The sequence below is a fragment of the Sturnira hondurensis genome, unplaced genomic scaffold (genome assembly GCF_014824575.4).
Source record: "Sturnira hondurensis isolate 20B ecotype Veracruz unplaced genomic scaffold, ASM1482457v3 Scaffold0001304, whole genome shotgun sequence".
In the NCBI taxonomy this organism is placed as follows: domain Eukaryota; kingdom Metazoa; phylum Chordata; class Mammalia; order Chiroptera; family Phyllostomidae; genus Sturnira; species Sturnira hondurensis.
Genome location: NW_028073935.1, coordinates 110,287 through 133,112, shown reverse-complemented (window position 1 = coordinate 133,112; position 22,826 = coordinate 110,287). Strand labels below are relative to the sequence as shown.

Genomic DNA, 22,826 nt, shown 5'->3' with positions numbered 1-22,826 from the left:
TAAGTAAGCAACCCTTACACCGAAAGGCGAATCCTTTTCTAACACTGGTTTGTGACTTTTATTATGACTTATTGATTTATTTCTACCCAATCTTATTCTGTAAAAGATTCAAGGCAGCTTACAAGAATATACACAGTCAAATATACTAACACAAACCTCAAGACCAGAATAAATACAATTTAGAATAAAGGATTAAGAGCCAATGGGTCTCTTCAGACTGAAGCAGTTGCTGAGTGTCCAGGAAGAACTGGACAGACCCTGGGCCATTCGGAGCTCATGAAGATGCTGGGGCCCACAGCTACAGAGACACTTGCAAGGCTGACTGTGGCCACTAAGTTCCCATCCCCAGGCCAAGCCAGAGCCAGAGCCCAGCCTGGCTGCCAAGCATTTGCCACCTTCTGTGCACTACTGTGATTCATTAATACTGAGGATGGCCACATTTGATTACATAATAAAAGAGTAAGACCACAGGGCAGCAACAACACAGGTTCACAAATTTTAAGTCCTATATAGTTGTTAAAATTGAGTTGCAGAAAAGCCGTAGACATACTTTCCAAGATTAGGGAGCTGACTTGCTAGAGGATGAATGCCCCCTCCCCACCCCAACTAGGACATAAATGTTGGGATTTTTAAAAGTCCTCTGCAATAAGTCTGCTTGCTTAGATTTTTTCATTTAGGGCATAAGTTGGGCTAGTTTATTGACATAGTAAGAGATATTCATGCATAAAACTATCTCTTATGAATTCCAACAGCTCAGGGGAGAAAAATGGGGGTTTTAAATTCAGAGACACCTGAGAGGATTACACTCTACCACTGACTAGCAGTACGGCCTTAGGTGAGTTATTTAGTCTGAATCTTTGACACTTGGTTTACCTGTCTATGCAAAAAACACATGACTTCCTCCAATATAACACAGTTGTGGTAAGGACTACCAGAGACACTTTCTGTTCAGTTCCCGGCACCTATTAAGCCCCTGCTATGTTCCAGGCCCTGGTCTCAGGGCTTTGCTTGGATTATCTCATCGAAGCCACTCAAAAGTGTAGGAAGTAAGACTATCTTCAACCCACAAATCCAGAAGCTAAAGTTTCTCTGCTAGAAAATGGGAGAGATAGGGTGCAAATATTGCAGTCTGATTTTTCCCCCACCCACCTCTGCCCTGCTTCCCACACAGTGCAATGCACATTTGATATCTCTTCAGGCTTGCACAAAGACCGCTTCAGGAAAAGACCCAAGACCAACCTTTCAATGGGCTTCTTCTGTAGACTATTTGGTCACAAATTTCCGAGTATTGGAGCTGCAATTCTTCTTCTTCTAGGAAAACCAGAGACATTTTGGAAAGGATTAGAACTTTTTTCATCAGTTCCTGACATAAAAATACTTGAGTCAATAACTTGCTACAGAGTAGGAATTTTCCTTAAGACAAGATCTTGAAGCCTATTACTAACAATCCTCTGATAGATACAATGACCTTCCTTAAAAATCGACCTCAAACACATCCCCCACTCTCCTCTAGTGTGCCTGTAATCACTACCCTTCCCCTCAGACTCAGGGACAAAAAGCTCAGCACCTAATGACACTTAAGTTTTACACATTGGTGTTTTGTCAAAACTCCCTTCAACACACATTCACTTAGACAAAGCACAAGAGTCAAGACTGAAACTGGGGCTGCAGTGACTACAAAGATGAGTAAGACACAAAAACTGCTTCTTTCAAAAATTTTTAAATCCAGAGACAAGAGCTAAGTGCAATAAGATAAGATAAGAGAGGTTCAGGAAGACAGAGAAAGCATCTCCAGTTTGAGATTGAGAAGAGCCATGTTAAAGGAAGTGGCATTGAAAAAAGGTCTAAGACAATTGCCATGATTTCGGCTGATCTGGAAGGAGCAGCGAACACAAGACTGGAAACAGAGGTCAGGCCCATACTGTTGAGTGTGTCTGGTGTGCACAAGAAGGAAAACTTGAAGGTTGTTTGATCAGGAGTGATATGATCAGAGTTGTAATTAAAGAAATTAGGATCAGTGAATTAGAGAACAAAGCCAATGGAGGTTGAATATCAGCTCCTGGATTATTTTATTAGTTCAGTAAATTGAAAGAAGGGCATGAGCTAAGGGAGTAGCACTGGTAATAGAAAGGTAATAGATTTATGATAGAAGGCTTATTATCTAGCTCTTGGAGAAAAGAAACCAGGTTGTATTTGTTGTTTTTCTTCCTTTAGACCCAAAACATTTATTGTTTGCGATAGATGCTTGCCAAGTTCTACTACATTGATAGTTTGGGAAATGCTTTGATCCACTCCAGCTGAGAACAATGTGTTGGAGGAATGGCTACATGTGGATGGTTGGGGTCATAAGAAAAGGTGAGAGCCACAAGATGCCCTCTTGAGCTTAATATAGAAGGCACTTTAATTATTAAGAAAAAAGAATCTTTTTAAATTTAGTGACTGAGTAGAGACATGCTGAGTGATTAAGAAGTAGTAAGTGCTTTTAAGCATGAAACATCAAAGAGATTTTTAAAAAGTTTATAAATGGCTTTTTAAAAATATAATTAAGATTTAATAGTAAATAGTTTGGGATAAGGGTTAAATTTTCACAATCAGCTTAAATTCTTGTTTTATAGAACATAGCAAAATGAAGATTTTTCCAAAAATGAATCTACTAGAACAGTTTAGTTTCAATATTTTATTAAAAAGTAAAATATAGTAAATTTGAATATTGGCCTTCAGTAATACCAAAAGTGTACAGCAAGTACACGAGTTGTTCTGGAAACACCATGAGGCCCCTTTAACCCAGTAGCCCATTACCTGGCAAGATAGCAGAGGGAGGAAGCTCTGCCCTATGCCAGAGCCGGCCTGCCTCTGCTAGAATTCTGGCTCATCACTGGCACCTCATGCAATCACATACAAGTACTGAAACCCTGTCCTCAGTTTCCTCATCTACATGCTGAGGATAATAACAATGCCTGTTTCATAAGATTAGCATAAGGATTAAATGAATTAATATTTGTATAATAGTCAAAACAGTGCCTGGAACAGTGCCATGTAATTATAATTTCATGAAAACTAACTTGATTTATACAATGAAAAAATTTTTTAATCCTTACACCATTTTTGAAATTTCTAGCTCCCTTAAGTACTAGCAGTTAGATAAAATAACAAAAAGATGATTTTTGTTGTTGTTGTTGTTACATGGTTTTAAAAATATTTTTAAACACTCTCTAAACCATATAATGTCATTAATTGTCTGACGTGGTTTCCGTATTGTCCTGCCATGTCAAAGTGTATTTAGACACCAATAAGCTTGGATAAAAACACGTTGGTGGAAAATTGGCCCAAAATAGGTTGGTAACCCTAATAAGCAGTTTATGTAGTCTGGGTAAGGTACCAACTAGGTAATAAGTCTATTTTTACTTGACATCAGTACCAATTATCAAGAAAAGTTATATTCAGACAGAAATAAAATTTAGTACTGATGCTGAATTTAGAAGCAAAGTTAATTTCAATAAAAATTGAATGTGGAAAAAATGAGTACCTGAAGTATAGTCATTCCAAGGATCTCTGGTCAATGGAAAAGCTCCATTCCCACACCCCAGGGAATTGGGGTGGGGGGGTACAAGGAGCACAGGTGAAGGAAAGAAATAGAAGTGTTTCAAATGCATGCTACACCAGGTTGTGATGCAAGCATCTTAACTGATGCTCAAGCAGCCCTATCCTCAATAAACCTGAAGGCATAGATTGCTTATTTAAGCCTCTGAATGTATCTTGCCCAGTTGAATCTTCTAAATGTTTGGAAAGTTAGTTAGATGATACACATCTGCTTCTGTGTCATTTGTCATATGATCCACAGTGATTTGGATGGAGATAGTCTAAAGGAGGCTATTGTGCTCATTTAGGTGAGGGGTGTCTGGGACCAGGGTAACCATAGGGGTGGAGAAGTAATTAGGAAAAAAGAGGTAGAGAACTGGGAGGTAAATTAAATGAGATGAATGGATTGAGGGAGAAAGAGTGAAAAAGACATCCTGAGGTCTGGTTTAGACATTGAGTAGGGGTTGGTCTGGGAGGATGGTTGAGATTGAGTTGAGGGGGCCGGGGGGGAGACTAGTTCTGTTTAGGAAAAAATCCGAGGAAATGTTCAGTACACAGGTGGATATATGTACCTGAAGTTTGGGAAAGAAGTCTGTGCTAAAGGGACAGACAGGAGACTCAGAATATAAATGGTAACTAAGGCAATGAGAATAGATAGGAAATTTATTGTAAGAAGTTATTACAGAATGCGGGCTCAATTATTGTCAACAAATACTTTAATAAATTTCATTTAGTCTCTGGTAAGAGTATCCTTCACATATACTTATAATATATTAATATTTACAACAATGAACAACAATAAAAATTGTTTTAAAAATACTTACAGCAGTCTGAGTATTACAGTTTTTGATTCCCAGAGCAGACTAAATGAGGTAAGCATAGAAGTTAGAATTCTGAGTTCTCTTTTAAGGAGGCATAAAGCACATTACCACATAGTCTCTCAAACTTTGTGTGTTTATATAATCTAGGCTATATGTGTGTTTGTGTGTTTGAGTATGTATGAATAATATAGTTTATCATGAATACAATGATTTAGTAATAAACATAATATAACACAATTAACATTTATTTTTAAAAACACAAACTGCTTAATAGAAGCACTTTAAGCACTTTAACACTAGCACAAGATTTGAAAGTTGTGAGAAAAAGAATTAGAAATAACCTCTCTTAAGGCTAGAATGCCTCTAGTATCTAATCATCAGAAGACTGAGGCCAACTAAAAAAGCAAAAACAAAGAGCCTTAGGTTACCTGTGTTTTGAGTCTGGAGTGGAGCTTGTGGTCTGACAACCAAGGGTGCTTGAGAGCTTCACTGGCACTTATTCTCCAACTACAGGGAAATTCAGAGGGTTATTATTGGGAACACACCAAATGAGCCCTGCATCTGCCATTCCGCCTCAGCTCTGGCCACTGCCTTTAAACACTCTCTAAAGTGGGAGATCAGATGCCAAACGTTAAGTCCGGCATCAACCTGACTTCTCTGGAGTTATTATCAGTGTTGTGTAGGTTACCATCTAATTCAACAAGGGTAACATCATGGGTAAGACAAAGCAAGGCAAAAAGTTTAAAATTCTTGTTAATAACTGCACATTTACTTTTAAATATAATGTGGATGAAAAGGGGCCACGTGTTAAACCTGACAAGCTCATGGGAGGCCTGCAAAGATGGCCTTGCAAACTTGGAGACCTAAAGTAACCACACACAATGGTCTATATTTTAAAAACTTTCTAACTAAAAGCAGGTCATGGAGAGAAATCATGGCCTCGCCTGGAATCTCCTCTGACAAAAGTCAGTCTTTACCTTAATTGAGCTTGTCTATTGTCTTTTTCTATCTACAACACACCTGTGGAATTTCAGATTTCCTTGTTCTGGGCCCCTCAAAGCACAGGCACCACACCAGAGGGAGACCACAAACCCCCTCATTGTTATTTTTATCATGTTAACTGACTGTTAACTATCCTTTTACCACTTGTGTGAAAGAAATATGTGTCTATCATTTTATTTTTTTATTCAATCCCAGAGGTTTCCCTGCTTTGCATTCCCTGGTTGATCACCCAGTGGATTTCATGTAATCCACTTGCACCTTCTCTTTTGATCGTAATAAATAAAATAAGGTGCAAAAATGTCATTTTCCAGAGCATTTTCTCAATTCTTTGCTTCCCTGTCAGTTTGGCTCAAATAAACTCATAAAAATTCTTATAGGTTTGGACATTTCTGATGTTGACAATAAGTAGCCATTCTTGGTGTAATGTCTAAGTTTCATAAACTGAACTTCTATCACTCAGTTGAAAAATAAATGTACATTTACCTTACAATGAAGAAAATGTTACAATGATTCTTGATGCTTGAAAAAGCAATTTATGTATTAAACTGTTGAATAATATGTATTACTAACTTTTTAATTAAGAAGTTGTGAAGACTTAAACAGAGAAATAGGTGGAAAGTTAATATAAATACTGAGAGAGAATATTTTATATTCTTTGTAGTAGTATTTGACATTGGCCTTCGGTTCAAGTATTGACCTGAATACTTAGCCAGTTGTCACTCTGCCCAAATGTGTATCCGTGGCCCCGCAAGTGTTAAGGCAACCTTCAGACTGAGGAGCTGTGGGACCACTTCACTGCTTGACGCCTGTAAAATAATGGTGATAATACCCATGCACCACAGGACACCCAGATGATTAAGTCAGATAACACAAAAAAGTATAAAACAGGTCCTCAAATAATGTCATTTTGGTCACTGTCATTTCCTTATAATGTCGAAAAGAAAAAATCACTGTCAGCTGGGGCCACTGTCTGTGGGGTATACCCTCTGTCCCTACATCTGCAAGGATTTTCCCCAGGGACTTTGGTTTCCTCCCACATCCCAGAGCTGTGCATGTGAAATGAATTGGCATGTCTATACACTCCCAGTGTGAATGACTCTGGGTGTGTGTTTGATGTGTCTATGATGGAAGGATGTCCAGGGTGGGTCCTGCTTGCACCCTCAGCTGCTGGACGGATTCTAGCCACTTTGGACCCTGAAGTGGAATAAGTGGTGAAAAATCATTATTGTGTTTTTATTCATCTTTCTTAATGTATGTATAGCTCACATTTATTTTTGGTATTTTGAATCATTATTTAGCAGTTTTGGTGATGCTTCTGTGACCAGAAACATGTCATAGAAACTTAACTCTTATTTATATCAATTAGCCTATGGTAAAACTGGTTTTGTTATATGTCGTTTTGTTTAAAGTTGAGTTTCCAAGAACCTATGGATGACATTAAGTGAGGACACACTGTATCTCTAAATAGGTTCTCAGTAAATGTGTATTTCTCATCTACCAAAGATTTGTTAGTTTTCCCTCTTCACTGCTTGGCATTCAGTATTATAAATATTAATGGCAACATCAGATTTTTATTAATGCGCATTTCCATTAAAAATAAAACTCATGTCTGTTCATTATCCCTCCTCTAAGACTGAGACCTCACAGCCTGACTAAGTCCTTCTTACCCTTTAGGACTCAGTTCTGGCCCTTGTCAATATACTCATTTTTCATTACTCATGTTGTATTATATTTTCTAAAAAATACATATCTCTTCTATTAGATCACAAGTTACCTAAAAGCAGGTACTAGGCTTTATACACCTGCCCTCAATGTCTGAGACACATTCCCTGGCAGATTATAGGTAATTAATTAATTGCTTGAAGAAAAGAAACTTCTGTGTGTCAGGCACTCCCCAGACCCTTTCCCCATGTTGTTACCAGCCCCCCACTGCCCCTTGCTACATAGTGGCTCACAGCCACGTATATTAGTAATTTAAAAGCCCAATGATCACAAAACAATAAAGTAAGTATTGTCAGCCCTGAGAATCTTAACTACCTACTGTAATATGTTTTATATAAAAAAAACCAGTGTGTTTGCTAGGGTAATGGTGATATCCTTTCCCTATCCATAATTCTAAAATGCAAGCCCACTCTTCATCCACTGAATCTTAAGTGAATGTTGTTTTGGCATTGACGATGCTAAAGCAATGGCATAACAGTTAAGTGCATAACCTTGGGGGGAAAGTACGCTTGTGTTTGATTACAAATTCTACCACTTACTAGCTGTATGATCTTGGGCAAACTACTGAGAGTTTTATCCATAAAATAGTAATGATCATTTCTACCTCATATAATTAGATGAGGATTGAAAGAGATAATGTCTATAAAGTTCATGGCATAGTCTGGCCCATCGTAGGTTCTCAAATGAAATGATCGTCAAATGTTCAGTTCCACAGAGCTGTATATGAGCTTTGTAAATGTGAAAGGCATCATGGAAATAACTTATACCAAACCCTTCATTTTGAGGCTGAGTCCATGGAGACCCAGCAGGAGGCCCTAACTGCTAGAGCCTTATTACAAAATTCAAAGGAGGGATAATATGCAACTCTATTCAAGCCTCATTACCAAAGCAATCCCATATACTAGTAAATTTGGTTAAGAGCATCAAACCCTCCCTATTTACAACTTTGCACAAGCATCAGAGATTTTACTAAAGGAATTCAATAGTTATCTGACATGAACTCTAATAACCCTGGTATTATACTGCTCCTCTATTACTCCAACTTCTTCCAGAGCCCAGAATGAACTTGGGTTACCTTTTCTCCTTAATTAGAAGCTTGGAGAGGAACTCTTTGGCCTCCTCTGAGATGTTTTGAAATTCTTCCTCCTCCAAGTCCCACCTGCAGGCCAGGATGTTGTTCAGGGTCTCAGCATCATTATCACCCAGGAAGGGGGACAAACCACTAAGTCTACAAGAGACAGGGTCCAGAATGAGTATTTTTAAACAGCTTCCAACTCTTTACAGATAGGTTGCTTTATTTTTTGGTTCTGTCATTTAAAACTGAAATAAAGCAAATAACCTAAATTTAAACATAATTTTATCATATATCTTTGCAATGAAAAAGATGCTTGCCACCCCCACCCCCATTCCTATTAGAGAATTTCAGCAACCCAGACATCAGCTGCATCTAAATGTGCACTTCACAGACCAGTACAATTTCTCTTACAGCATTTACAGAGCTGTGAACATCTGTCATACACACACATGGAAAACACCACAGTGTCACCTTGAGGAGTAAAGCTACCATTAGTCATTTAGGAGATCAGGACATAAGGTTTGTTTGTCTGTTTTTTATTTTCAAGGCATTGAGTGGTGTCCTAGGATTTAAAGTGATCGGTGAAGAAGACATACATTTACTTTTTCAGATGATGCATAAGGAAAGAATTTACTCCTACACCTCCCAGGATTCAATGAAGCCTAAAAAGTAACTGAATATGGTAGAAAATTACTTATTTTTAAAAGACCTAAATAGAGCTCTTAGTCAAAATAGCAAAACCTCACTGAATAGGCATGATGATTAAAATAAGTGTCAGAGAGATTGGAAATCTGCTTACAGCATATAGGCAATGACCCCCACGCTCCACATGTCAGTGGGAAAGGAAACAAAATCATAGTTCACAACTTCAGGGGCAAGAAATTCTGGAGTTCCAAAGTTCACCTTCAGCTTTTCTCTGGGTTTGTATCTGGAATTTAGGGGAAAAGTGAAAGGATGGAAAGTGTCAATCAAAAATTATGGAAATTGGAAAGATACATTCTATAAAAAATAACTTCAGCAAATTTAGAACAAATAGACTTTAAAGAAAATCACATAGTGTCAAAAACTTGTGATAAAGTTCTGAAAGTTTTAAGTCATACAGTTAAACATTAATAACCTGAAACAGTTGTGAGAAAAGCCACTCAGAATAATTAGAACACCTGAATTATAGAATGTGACAAAAGAAAAACTTACATGACCCTTGACATGTAGATGCATTGACTAAGCCTTTATTAATGAATAAATGAAATGCAATAGTTTACAACATCTAGGTTATGTTCATCGTTAATGTGTTGCAGTCCATGTGAATTCTTGTTCCCTTAAGAACCTTAGATGTACCAGAAGTCTTTGCAATACTCTTTACACTACTAATTTTTTTCTCCATACAGGTGATTCTTTTAATTAATTCTTTAAAGTAAATCTCTTCACAGATGGAACAAATATAAATGACTAAGGTAGACTTACAAATTGTAAATTAATGTTTTCAAATTTAATAACTTGACTGTATTATGTTTTAATTTTTCTGTTTTTCTATTTTTCTTGCATGCACTGTAGAAATTTTCAAATATTCAAATCCCAAAGTCAGAAAAGAAAGCTGAAACATAATTTGTGTTAAGTTAAATTTAAATGAGGATATGAAACCAATGGGTATATCTATCAGATTTATCTTTGCAAAGAAAGAGGACCCATGCTGCCTAACTCCATTCACACACCTATGTTTAAATGGACATACCTTCTGGCCAATCCAAAATCAATAATTTTTATTTGTTTAGTATCCTGATTCACACACAGGATATTCTCAGGCTGTCGGGAGAAAGAGACACATTAGCAATGAAAACAACCATCATTCACTCAAATTGTCCTCAAACCACAACTAAAAATACAGCGATGCTCAGGAAAAACATATCAGGCCTTTCACTTTGGGACTGGCTTGTCTGTGTGGGTGTTTTCTCTTTTAATTATGTGGTAGACGTGGTTTTGGGTACTATGCCAAACTTGCATTACCCTGACTGTTCCCTTCCCTGGTTCTGCAGTGTACCACGATGTGTGGGTTCAGGCAGAGGCCTTCTTGAGGGAATGAAAAAAAAGGAGGCTGCTTCAGTACTTTCTAAATGCACTGGTGGAAGGTGTCTCAGGTTTGAAATCTGCCCCTTTAAAATTATTGAGTACAAATTTCCCATTCTTGGAAGAGTATTTTACCCAAGGATTTATGAGTTCTAAGAGGAATGACCTGATTCATTCAAACAGCCACACTGAATATGCAATATAATGTGAACGCTCCTACCTCCAGATTTTCCTTTGTGCTTAGTCTACAGCAAAGTCGTATGTCAAAAGAAGGCTTTCATTTTTCATTCTCTGCACTCCCAAAGTTTTGCTGAGTTTGGTCTCTATGCCTAAAACCCTTGACTAAATGTCCCCTCAGAGTTTGACTCCAGTAAGATTTTGCTCTGCCCATCTGACAGCTTTGGGATGAACAGGGAGAAACATAGATAGGAGCACTGTAACTGAGTGTTTACAGAATGTCTTACAAACATACCTACACTTGTTAGGACTGAAAAACTGAGGTCAGAGATATACAAGAGATTTAATTTAAAGCTAAGATTATTCATAAGAGAAAAATTTTCAACAAATTGCCTAGAATTCTCAAGTTCTAACCCATCCCTATCCTTCTTTGACTGCTGCAGGGTATCAGCTGACCCACTGGATCCCCCAAATCTCTTGTCCCATCCTTTAGGTGGGATCCTGGCTGCCCTCCATCCCCATCTGGATGGAGAAAAGTTCAAATGGGATCAGAAACTCTGAAAACACGTTATGAAATAACATAGTCCATTTGGTTAGGTATAATGTCTTTGGGAAGCTCTCTTCTAAAATATCTCTAAAACAGATGTCTATGAGTAAAACCTTTTATAGAGAAGTGGATGTTATATAAGAACATTTGGTTTTATGCTTAAATAGCTGATCAACCATGTATAAAGGGGTCCAGTTGTCAAAGACTACTATGACATAAAAAATTATAGAATGTAAAGAAACAGCTTTGAGGGCACATCCAAAGTTAATTTTTTTCTAATTATGGATAAGATTTATAAAATACAGAACAACACAAAGGAGACCATTTTTAAGTCACCTATAATCTCCTCTACATATGACAAGCACTCTTAATATTTTTGGCCCTTTTCCTTCCAAGGAGCTTTCTGAAAGGCATGACTGCTCATTAATGACCCATCCAGCTGTCTCCTTTATTATTATCTTTACATACAAGCCATAACTAAAATTACTCATTTTCAATCAACATTACGAATCCACATATGGAGTTGTTTGACTTATGATGGGTCTGATCCTAGTTCCAGTTGCCAATCAAATCCCTTTAGGAATATCTGTAGAATGTCCACAGTCAATGAAATGCTCCATGAAAATATACATTATCAAACTCAGTTCATAGCCAAGGGCTTTGCTAACGGTTTTTAACCTCTCACTTTTTCATTTTATATACCACTTACTCCTGCCCTGTGGATGCAAGAGGCAGTACACATAAATCAAGACAGTGAGGGAAGCCAAGTTACAAGAAGATGGGCCCGTGGGACACTCTTTAAGGAGGTTAAATATATTTAGCTCTACAACCCCTGATGACTAACCATAGACAGTGTGTTACATGGAATACTTTATCCACTGCCATGCTGTGCAAACAGGAAAATGAGCAAGTGACTGAGCCACACAGGAGATGCACTCATGATGCTCAGCCCCAATATCAGAGCTGGTCAGAGTTATTGGTTCTGGGTCTTTCTTTGGTTTAACTAAGTACAGTTCTAAGGACTTCATAATGGGAGAAAAATCAAAGGGAAAGGGTCATTAAACAAGGGAAGAAGTGAAGGCATCTTGTATCCCGACTGCTCACAAAAGCTTTTCCCCATTTTCACTGTGCTGTCCAGCCCCATGCTACCACCCCTTTCTGTTCCTTAACATTTTACCACTACTTTTCTAGCTGTTCTATATCTCATTCTGCCATTGGTTTCTCCTTAGTGCTCTAGCATGCACACTGAAAAACAAGTCCCTAAAGTCCAGAGTGTGGCAACTGCTAGAGTATTTTGAGTTAGTAAAATTCTCCCCCATACTTAACATACAATGACAGGAACACAACAAGAGTACCACACTGGTGATGGTGGTGGTGGTTTTGATTCAGAACATTTAGGAAGGAAATGATCTCCTATGCAGGTTACTTTAACACAGGCAAGTTAGGAGAATCTGAATAGCAGTATCTAAAAAATGGAGGCATACAAATATTAAGAGGTCACAGGAGTTGGAAACAGGGAAATGAGTTTAGGAATCTGGATTTTTATTAATAAATATGTACCTAGTGACAGAATCAGTGTTCCAACCTGACATGTGGTCTCTGACAGGGCCCTCTGATCCACATGAAGGGAAAGGTTGGGACCAAAGCATACCATACCTTTAGGTCCAAATGGAGAATGTACATCTGGTGCATGTGTCGTATTCCCTCACATATCTGCTTGATGAACAAGATGGCATCAAGCTCAGTCAGATTGTAGTTGTCATCAATGATCCGGTCGAACAGCTCACCTCCATCCACACTGCAGAGGGAAGAAGAGTGGAGTCCTGAGTCATAATTCTTTTATGAACATGTTTCCCTTGCAGTTAAGCTCCTTTAACTCTTCCAAATAGAGACATTCACACAATTATTTCTCTGCCTTCTTTGCTATTTCAGTTAGATGACTCTTGGATTGAAGGCCCTTGTCTTATCCACCATCAATTTCACAAAATCTCCAACTCCCTTTCATCCAGTGACTACAGCTCTGGGGTGAGTCCACACCTGCCATTTTCTAACATACATGAAGATAAATAGGACTCAAAGAAGACAGAGGAATTCCAAATACCAACTGAGAGTTAGGCAGGTTCCCTTCAAACTAATTTCAGTGATAAAGTGCTTCTATGTGGCTGATGCTAAATATTTAGTACTCAAAAATTCCTTATTGAATAGTGAAAAAAACAAAATGAGGGAGAAAAATGAACTGAATCATATCACTAATTCAGTGTTACTTAGGAATACCCACCTTCTAACTAAACACTTATTTAGTTTTTATAAAGCTGATTTCAAATGGAAGTTTCTTAACCCTATTTATTAAGAGTTTGACATGAAATTTGTATCAGCGATTAGGTTGAAAGTGAAATGCAGTTTGAAAATCACTTTCTTCCAGGTTAACCAGAGTAATATTTAAGCTGGATTTTTTTACAGTGTAGCTTACCTATAAAGTTAGATATATGTTGTCATCATACTTCTTATTAATAAAATTATATGCAAAGACATTTATTTCTAAATAATTTTCTTTCTGAAACTGATGAAATTATCTCATACACGCAAGTCAAAACTAGTGGTGTACCAAAAATGGATCTAGTAATTTCTGAAGTAGGACAGAGCTACACCCTGTGGTCACCAGTGCTGTGAGACTCGCTGAACGTGTGTGCACAGCTATAAAGAAAAGTGGAAGAGGGGGAGAAGGGAACACATACTACTCCATGACCAGGACAATGTCATTCTTAGACTCGAAGGCATCATAGAGCTGAATGAGGTTCACATGATCCAGCTGGTTCATGACAATGATCTCATTCTTCACTTCATCCTGAGAAGAGGGAGAAAAGCTTAGTGGGGTGAAGATAACAGCAAGAAGAGAGCCACATCACACGGCCTTTACCTTATCCTTCCTGCCTCTGGTTTTGATGACCTTGGCGGCCAGTTTCAGACCTGTTGCTTTCTCTTCACACTTGTGGACCTGGCCAAAGCGCCCCCTGCCAAAGAAGAGGATGAAGTGCATCATGGGGCTCTGTCCCTTCCAGCTCTGGCTTCAGTCACTGCCAAGTCCACCAGGCAGTTTTCCCAGGCATTTCTCTTTTTGAGTGTGCAACTGCTGTAGTCAATAAACTTCTGCAACAGTGTCAAGGTGTGATCTGTGGGTCCCCAGTATCAGAATTTTCTAAGGGTAGGAATACATGTTGTCCAGCTCTACCCCACACCTACTGAGATAGGAGTCTGAGATGAGGCCCCAGAATCTGTATTTCACAACATTCTTTGGGTAATTAATATGTACCCTAAAACTTGAGAACTTCTGTTATGGAAAAATGAGAGTTATTCTGAATACATATGAATATAATAAGCTAGGCTTTGGAAACATGTGAACAATACAAGTTGTAAACAGGCACATCAAGTTATTTTTCAATACTGCACAATAAGTAAAAAAATATTACATAGAGACACATACAATAATAAATACATATTACATAATTATCTATAAACTTTTTGACACTTTAGCCTGGATATAAATGTATATATACACATTGTAAAACAGTTTCTTACAAATTATTCACACACAGAAATGCACTCTTATCAACAATTTTTAAATCTGACTTGCTTGCTTTGATTCCTGATTTGAAAAATAGGTAGAACACTGGTGCCTGCCTGTGCAATGGTGGCTATCACAGCAGGAGCAACCGGGAAGTTTCCCTAACAACATTGTCAACTTAAGGCCACTGAATTCTTAGAGGACTGCAGAGGTGAGGGTCTTAACAACAACCAGCAAAGGGAGGGTGATGACTACAACCACATTCCATTCAACTCAGCTAACACACTGCAGGCAGAAGCAGGTGTGCCCATCAACATAGCCAAGTGATGCCTTCAATTCCAGCCACCATTTAGACGTCCTTTACTGGAACACATGAACACAGTCAGTCCCAGGAACGTCGCATGTGCCTGCTGATTAATAAAATGCTTTTTTCTCTAGATTAGCAAAAGCCCCCAGAACTGCCTGGCCCATCAGAGGTTTGATATCGTGTTTAACTTCAGCACTACGTCAACTGTCTCACATGACTTACTCAAAGCTTTGAATGATTAAGCCACCTCCTCCCTGCTGGTCCATCATACCAATAAATTCCTCCTCCCTGAATATGTTGTGTTGAGATTATAAATACTCCCACAGGTTGGGAGATGAACCCCAGGAAAATTCAGGGGCCTACCACCACAGGCAAGCTTTTTGGAATCCAGTGATCCTTTCCCAAAAGTGAAAAATAATTTGGTGCATCTGGAACTTCTTAATAGTGAAAAGGAGGTATGGTAGTTTATGCTCTCTTGCACAATACACATTTGATTGTGTTCTCCTAACTCATTTACTGTTGTGGACCACTCTGCCTGGTTTTAGGAATTGTTACTCTACCCCTTGTGGCTAAGGGCGAGGGACAACCATTGGAATGTGACCACAGGAGACAAAGCTTGTCTCTGGTAGCAAACACTGCCTCAGTTTCCTCTCCCTACCCCCAAAGCTTGGTCAGAAGTCAATGACAGGTAAGACCCCTCACAGCAGGGGGCAACCTAAGCCAGACTCAATCACTTGGGAGGCCTTCATGGAAGGACTGGGGGGGGGGGTGCTGCAACAAAGAGCAATGGACTCTCATCCCCCCCCCCACTTTGACAAAGCCCGGGTCCCCTGTCCTCTGAAAGAAGTGCTTCCTGGCTCTAATCCCCTTAAGCCTGAATACCTGATGGGGAGGGGTGCAGCTCCTTACCTTGCTAGAGTGCGTCCTGGGGAAAAATCTAGCATCACAAAGACTTCCTGATAAACCTGTGAAATATGCTCTGCTAAGACTGCTTTCATTCATATGTTAAAGGTTGGAGCAGAAAACCCTAAAACTCTGTTCCTGACAGACTCTAACTCAGACTAAGCCCTCGGATTTCTTTGAAATGTTATCTACTGTTTGATCCTTGCCTCCCTGTATTCCTGTATATTACAACCCAATAAAATCCCCTGGAGGAGGGGACTCAATGCCTTTTTCCCCTGAGAAACTGACCACTGCTCACAGCCTTTTTCCTCTGGGAAAATGGCCACCTCTCCTCCCCAAGCAGATCATATCATGTCTCAGTCATGTTTACTTTCATCTGCGGCACACAGGGGGACTTGCGAGGAAAGTCGCCCCCACAGTTTACCAAATGAATACGGCAACAGTTTTGAGTACAGCCCAGACAAGAAATGACCAGCAGCTGGTCCAGACTGCACTGTGACCCAGAAGATCTAATGCTGCCTGAATGGGCGGAACAGAACTTCTTAAGGAACCATTGACAACCTTTACCAGAAGCACAGCACCAATCTATGGACTGTTTCAAAGCCTCTTCTGCCAAATAACTTCTTTCCTTTAGAGAAACAGTTGCTAGCTTGCTACTGAAGTTTGAAGACCCAAATAAGCTGCTTCAGGCAGTAATACTTCATACTCCACAACACCTACTTGTGTTTCAGAATTCCCATTGCTCCCTCAGCCCATCCTCACAGTCTCAGGGGGAGTTCTCCACGATCAGCCAGCTGAGGAGGAAAAAGTTTAAGTAGTTCTGTGTGGCAAGGGGCAAAAGAAATATAGAATGAGAAGAGGAAGAAGAAATTTTACAAGTATCAACCATACATCTGATGGCTAATTGCAGAAACATGCATTAGAGTAGCTATGGATATTTTCCTATGTGTTGTTAAGTAACTTTTGTATATATTTATATAAATTTTCTGCTTTTTCTTCCTATTCTATATATATGCTTATGGTTCTGAACTTCATAATTTAGGCTTTAGATTACAAGATATGTTGGGGAGATTGTGACTGAAGTAGAAGAGGAAGAAATATTCCTGGTAAGGGTCTCGATCCCTGTTGACTTTACTCTTGTTTCTTTAGGGAAAGACTGTGCATTTAGATGTCCTTCAAACAATTCCTGTGAAGAAAACAATTGACTGAATGGATGATAGTAATGAATACAATAACAATGTAAATATAAAACTGACAATGATAAAAATAATTTAACAAATGCTGCAAGAAATACAGTGTTCACTCATTCCTACAGTTTATTTCTCAATTTCCAAGCTTTGAACAACCTCTCAATCTTCTGGTGGCTCATCATTAGTTTCTTTCACTTTCAGGAATTTCAACAAGGGAAGCAAAGGAAACATTAAATGTGGAATTTAGTCACTGTCGTCACATCAACCTTTCTGGCATCAGTGATGATTTTCAGAAATGGTTAAAATCTCTTAAAATGTTTGTTCATGGTAGTTCTGATTCTCAGGTTGAGACTAGCAAATATTTGTGAAATCCTCAGGATCCATCTCTTTGAAAGTTCTCTTCTATTGTTTAAAGTGTGTTAAAACCAAGTATGACTTACCCTCCTAAAATTTCCGTTCTGCTCACGGTATAAAAACTGTTGATGGCTGTCTGTTTGGCCGTTACAATCCGGTGATGAAAGGGTGCAGGAGGAGCCAGGCCGTCATCTAGAAGGTGAGAGGGAAAGAAGGGCCATCTGTTAAGCAGCCAGAACTCTTTATTGCACAAGCATGGGGCCTCAGAGTGAAATTTTGTGCGTTTAATAATAAAATACAACAGGCCATCTGTTCTATTCCTAATGATCTAGGGAGTATAAATTTTCACTTCATGTTATGATATGTGATTCACAAAGGTGATACCTGACATCTTTGAGAAAGAATGTCAGGACCAGTTAATCTATGGTTCATACTATCTCAGGACAACTTTTAGAAATATCAAAATAGCTTAAAATCTTTAACCTCAATACAGTGCAAATAGGTTATACTTCCAGGCCTGAGGCTATTTAAATTCAAATATGAAATATTATTTGTTCCATTTTTTAAGAACCACAAATGTAGTCCATTATTTTAATGCAGAAAGAGAAGAACATAAAATGTTCCTTCATGACAGTGAAATGTTTGATATTATTATATATTATTTTACAAAATATTTTAGCCTTTATTTCAGATACACTCAAGACAACCATAAATTTTTTTTCTGTCTGGAAATAAAAGGCCCAGTAAAACTGATTAAAATATATATTCCACAGCTTTCAAATTTCTCCCACTTTCTACCTTCTGTCCTAAGTGTTTAAACTATAGTTCACCTCAGGATTAGTTCTAAAACACAAAATTGTATTCTTCCAGTATTCTTTTCACTTTTTCATGTATACTGTTATTAATGTTTGCTTGCTATGAACCTATTCATTTCCCCATTTTTTCATTATTTAGCTTCTATTGCATGTACTTTCTTACATACATAAAAAAGAAACAAAAAGAGGTGAATAGATAATAACTTTGCTTTCAAAAATTTATATTTATTCAGCATATAATTCTCAAATACTTGTGTTAGGCACTCTGCCAAGTGTTAATATTCTTTAACTGAGATAATATAAATCACTGGGAATCTGATTTGATATGGACATTCACCTCCCACACCATAGAGAAGTCACAAAAGAATTATGTTGGTGGCATTTGTCTCTTCAGATCAAGAAAAGTGATAGTTACATTCACAAATGGCATCAATATGCATAATGTCTCCTTCAGGCTGTTAGGCTTAGTAAAATTCAGTTGGAAATGCTCCCTGAAGAGGTTAAGAAGCTTGAAAAGGCTGAAACAAATCCATTTCCTACCCAATGGAGTCACCAAATCTCGCTGTCTCGAGGTCTGAATTCCAGTGGACTCCAGGGGTTGGCCTTGTGAGCTCCCCTGGACTTGTCTGGTTTCTTGTGTCCTTCTCAATGTGTGTCCTTCAGCTGTCCCTGCTACATCTGTTCTGCACATTTTGCTGTCCTCTTTGATGAATTGTTCTTCCATCATGCTCTGCTTACTACTGATAGCATGCTCTGTTTGTTCAGCATTCTGGAAAATGGGTCTTATTGCTGCATTTCCCAGGACTCTTGATGCAGAAATGGCTTTTACATTGCTGATAGACCTGGAAAATAAAACTCAGCTGCAGCTCTCATAGTTTTGGTCAAATGGCTAAGTAAAGCTGCCTCAAAATGGTGTTTTGGTGAAGGGTCTTAAGCTTCACGACAGACAGTCGGTGGTGTCAGTTTTGGGGGATAAAATGGAATAATGTGCTTTCCTATCAGATCTAAGCAGCAAAATGAGGATCCCAGACAATCTCACCAATGACTTCATTTGGATCCTAAATTATTCCACTGACCCTTTACAAATGTAGTCATTTCGTGAATAACTAACTGATTTGACCTCTATTTTTTTCACTTCCTTTATAAAATAGAGAAATGACTAAATTAAAGCACAATAAAAGAAGCAGTAATCTCTCTGAATATTAGCAGTGAGAATTAGCCTTTATGGGTGAAAGACTTGATCTCACTTCAATTTTGCAAGAGCTCCAGCCCTTATGAAGCACATCTTTGAGGCAATAGGCTTTCTTAGTAAATATAGTGTTTAATTCTTGGAAAATAAGACTTATCCATGATTAGGTTTCAAATACTGTATTAAAAATGAAATTAAAGCCCTGGCTGGTGTAGCTCAGTGGATTGAGCGCGGGCCTGCGAACCAGACTATCGCGGTTCGATTCCCAGTCAGGGCACATGCTTGGGTTGCAGGCCAGTTTCTGGCAGGGGCCAGTTCCCTGCAGGGGATGCACGAGAAGCAACCATACATTGATGTTTCCTTCCTCTCTCCTTCCCTTCCCCTCTAGAGATAAATAAATAAAATATTTAAAAAAAAAAAGAAATTAAAATTGTATCTTAAATCCTTTTAAAAAAGACCATAGCTGTTTGGATATTTTATGTTCCAAGTAAATTCTGTGACTCATCATTGTGTAGAATAATTAATTTTAATTGGCTACATAATTACCTGCATTTACATGTGAAACTTTGCAGTCAAATAGGACTCATTCAATAATCTACTTCTTACTCAATTCTCACAATATTTGGAGGAAATAGCCAATTTATTATGCAGAAAGGGGTAGGTACACTTTTTAAGAATTATATTTTAACTTATAGATAAAACTGATCATCATTTAATTCTTGATCTTAGGAAGGATGTACTCTATATTTTAAAAACAAAAAAAATTTACTTGATCCATTAAAATGCTGATTTATGTGAGTACTGATAATCACTATCATTGTGTTTCAGTTGATAGGAAGCTTAGAAAACAATGAAAGCATAAACATATCACAGGAATAGAGAAAAATAATGGCATGAAATGTGGGTGAAAAAAATCTACACACATGAAAACTGGTTTCTAAACCATTGCTTTAAAAACTTAATTTAGTTATCCCTTTGATATGGCCTTAAATTGCAATGACAAGACTTATAAAAAACATTAATTATATACATATAATGTTTTTACCCCTACCTTTTATAGAACTGATCACCATTAGTTTTATCATCATTTTGCTTTTTATTTGAACTCTTGTCCATCACTGCTTCATATGCAATTGATAACCCCCCTTTTTCCTTAGGTTCTCTTTCACTGGTATCTTCCTTAGAATGAAGCTCATTTTTCTTTTCTTTGAACACTGGACATTCATTTTTATCCACAGTAGCTTGTCTATCATCTCCAGCACTATTATTTTCTTGTCTGTTCACTCTCTGTGTGCATAAAATTTCTCTTCTATCTGTATCTTCTCTTGGCTCTATGGACTTTCTTAGAGCAAAATCTTCTACCTCATTATGTGATCTTTTTGTATGAAATGTGGCAAAACTTCTCTGAACTAGAGAAGCATTGGTCTTCTCAGAATTTTTCTTGTTGAGTTTATTAACCTTTTCTTTGTCAGAGGAAGGTTGGTTCTTCTGGGAAGATCTCTCTAAAAGCCACCATAAGATATAAATATTTTAATGGAGGATGCATTACAATATATAATCAGTATAATTTTATCTTCCCATAATGGCATCTCTATTCAGGTTTGTCTTTTCAACAGATAAAAACTTTTGAAAAGCAAAGTAGAGGTAAAAATGATCTACTGAACAACAATTAAATTTTTAAAGATTTTCTAGTTTGTAACTAGTAGGACCCAAAGCCAATCAAATAAATATATTCAAACAGCACTTCTCCAGACATGGGACTTTATAAGTGTGTAACTTCCTCTGAGTAAGAACGACAACAACAGGGCTTTTATACAGAGCTTTCTCTCTTCATAAATACCTACTATTCAAAAGCCGTTACCTGTGAGGGGTGATGTCCTCTTTCCTTTGACAGATGCCATTTCCTTCAGGTCAGGGTATAACCACACCTTCTCCTTAGCCTGTAAATACACAATTGAGTAATTGAGGTCACATATTACACAGGGTTTCTAAACCTCAGTAGTACTGACACTTGAGGCTGGATAATTCTTTATTGTAGGGGATGCCATGAGCATTATAAGATATTTAGCAGCATCTCTGGAATCTACCAACCAGATGCCAATAGTATCCTCCCTCCCAGTTGTAATGTTCAAGATGAATTTTGACACTGCTGCCCATGCACCCACTGCTGCCACAATATCCAGTCCTCCACCCAGCCCCCACCCCCTCAGTGGCCAGGCTGGTGTGCTAACAGGAGGAAGGAGGTGTCCCCCAAAGAGGTCAGCAACAGGACTCAGGGAGTCAGCAGTCCCCAGAAAGACTTAACTCACTGGGGGAGCTAAACTATCCTGAAGATATTTTGAGAGTGCCTAGCATCTAGGACAGCAAAGAGCAAGAAGGTGGTATGTGAGTTACCCCTTATCAGTGCACCTCAAGGACAACACAACTGGTAGATTGAAGGCTCCAAGCTGGGTCATAGTGGGCCTGGCAGTGAAAGGAGGAACTGGACTGGAGACCGGGCCAATATGAAGATTTTGGCCCAAACCTGGCCCCCATTCTCACAAAGCTATAGGAAGAAAAGCGAAGCCCAACCCCCCTCAGTCTGCTGCAGCCAGGAAGACCAGCTGAACTGACTGGGCCAGTTTAAAGTCATCATGAGTCTTTTTGTTTGTTTGTTTGTTTGTTTGTTTCAAAAGTGACACAATAAGACCTGGAGCTATAAAGGAGGGATCACAAGGCTAATTCCAACAACTGAGAAACTGAGACAAATTTCACTTTGCTATTTAAGAGAACTTGCATCCTATAGTTTCTATGTATTTTTTCATTTATTTTCTAGTGTTTTTATATCTCTTCTTTCTGTTTAGTTTTCCTTGTTTTATTTGTGTGCTTAATTGCATTGTCTGACTGGTTTTTTCTTGTTCTCTCTTTCATAGTGTATTTTAATTTTCCTACTTTCACTTCACTTGTGTTCCAATAGCATACTACTCTAGGTCATGTAGTTTCTATTCTTGTTATTCAGATCCTATAGATTCTGTCATATGACTGTCATTCCAGTATTAGTGTAAATAATTCTTGTTTCATACAATTGTAAATAACACACAGCACCCCACCTAGATCTTAGCCCATTTCACTGTCTTCCAGGACTTTATTACTGTTGTGGTTAACTCTATTCTCTCACACACTATGCCCATTTTCTATCATTTAATCTTACTATATCTCATAATCTGACCTCCCACAAGCTCTCTGCTTTCTGGATTTAACTCACAATCCTTCCTACCTCTAATAAGAGTCTTATCTCTTTTCCACCCTTTCTAAAAAGTGGCTAGTTGGGTAAAAATATACTGCTAACACTATACTTATACAAAGGATCTACTATCTCTTCTCTATAGGCTTGCACTTTAAATCTCATATAATACATTCCCACTCTCTTAATCCATTTTACCTTCTCCCTCCAATTCATCACATAAAAGAATAGATGGGGTCTGTGAACACCAATACACCTGCTAGAAGAGAGAACCCACCAAATAAGAAACCACCAAC

The 22,826-nt window shown here is 38.2% G+C and overlaps 1 protein-coding gene across 5 annotated transcripts in view; it reads right to left on the bottom strand.

Moving 5' to 3' along the window:
* Nucleotides 1-22,826, bottom strand: part of MYLK4 (myosin light chain kinase family member 4) — a 104,424-nt gene that overhangs the window by 5,593 nt on the left and 76,005 nt on the right. For 2 of the 5 annotated variants that reach the window (XM_037069839.1, XM_037069855.1), the window contains 12 exons: nucleotides 21,169-21,247; nucleotides 20,359-20,809; nucleotides 18,659-18,960; nucleotides 17,390-17,495; nucleotides 13,905-13,998; nucleotides 13,723-13,832; nucleotides 12,644-12,785; nucleotides 9,932-10,002; nucleotides 8,999-9,127; nucleotides 8,200-8,352; nucleotides 4,829-4,907; nucleotides 1,240-1,311 (listed from right to left, as the gene is read on the bottom strand). In XM_037069839.1, coding sequence (XP_036925734.1) covers nucleotides 1,264-1,311; nucleotides 4,829-4,907; nucleotides 8,200-8,352; nucleotides 8,999-9,127; nucleotides 9,932-10,002; nucleotides 12,644-12,785; nucleotides 13,723-13,832; nucleotides 13,905-13,998; nucleotides 17,390-17,495; nucleotides 18,659-18,960; nucleotides 20,359-20,809; nucleotides 21,169-21,247 — 1,764 coding nt within the window. In that variant the 3' untranslated portion in view covers nucleotides 1,240-1,263. The remainder of the gene's footprint in view (nucleotides 1-1,239; nucleotides 1,312-4,828; nucleotides 4,908-8,199; nucleotides 8,353-8,998; nucleotides 9,128-9,931; nucleotides 10,003-12,643; nucleotides 12,786-13,722; nucleotides 13,833-13,904; nucleotides 13,999-17,389; nucleotides 17,496-18,658; nucleotides 18,961-20,358; nucleotides 20,810-21,168; nucleotides 21,248-22,826) is intronic. The other 3 variants (XM_037069847.1, XM_037069864.1, XM_037069874.1) reach the window with 3 other exon arrangements.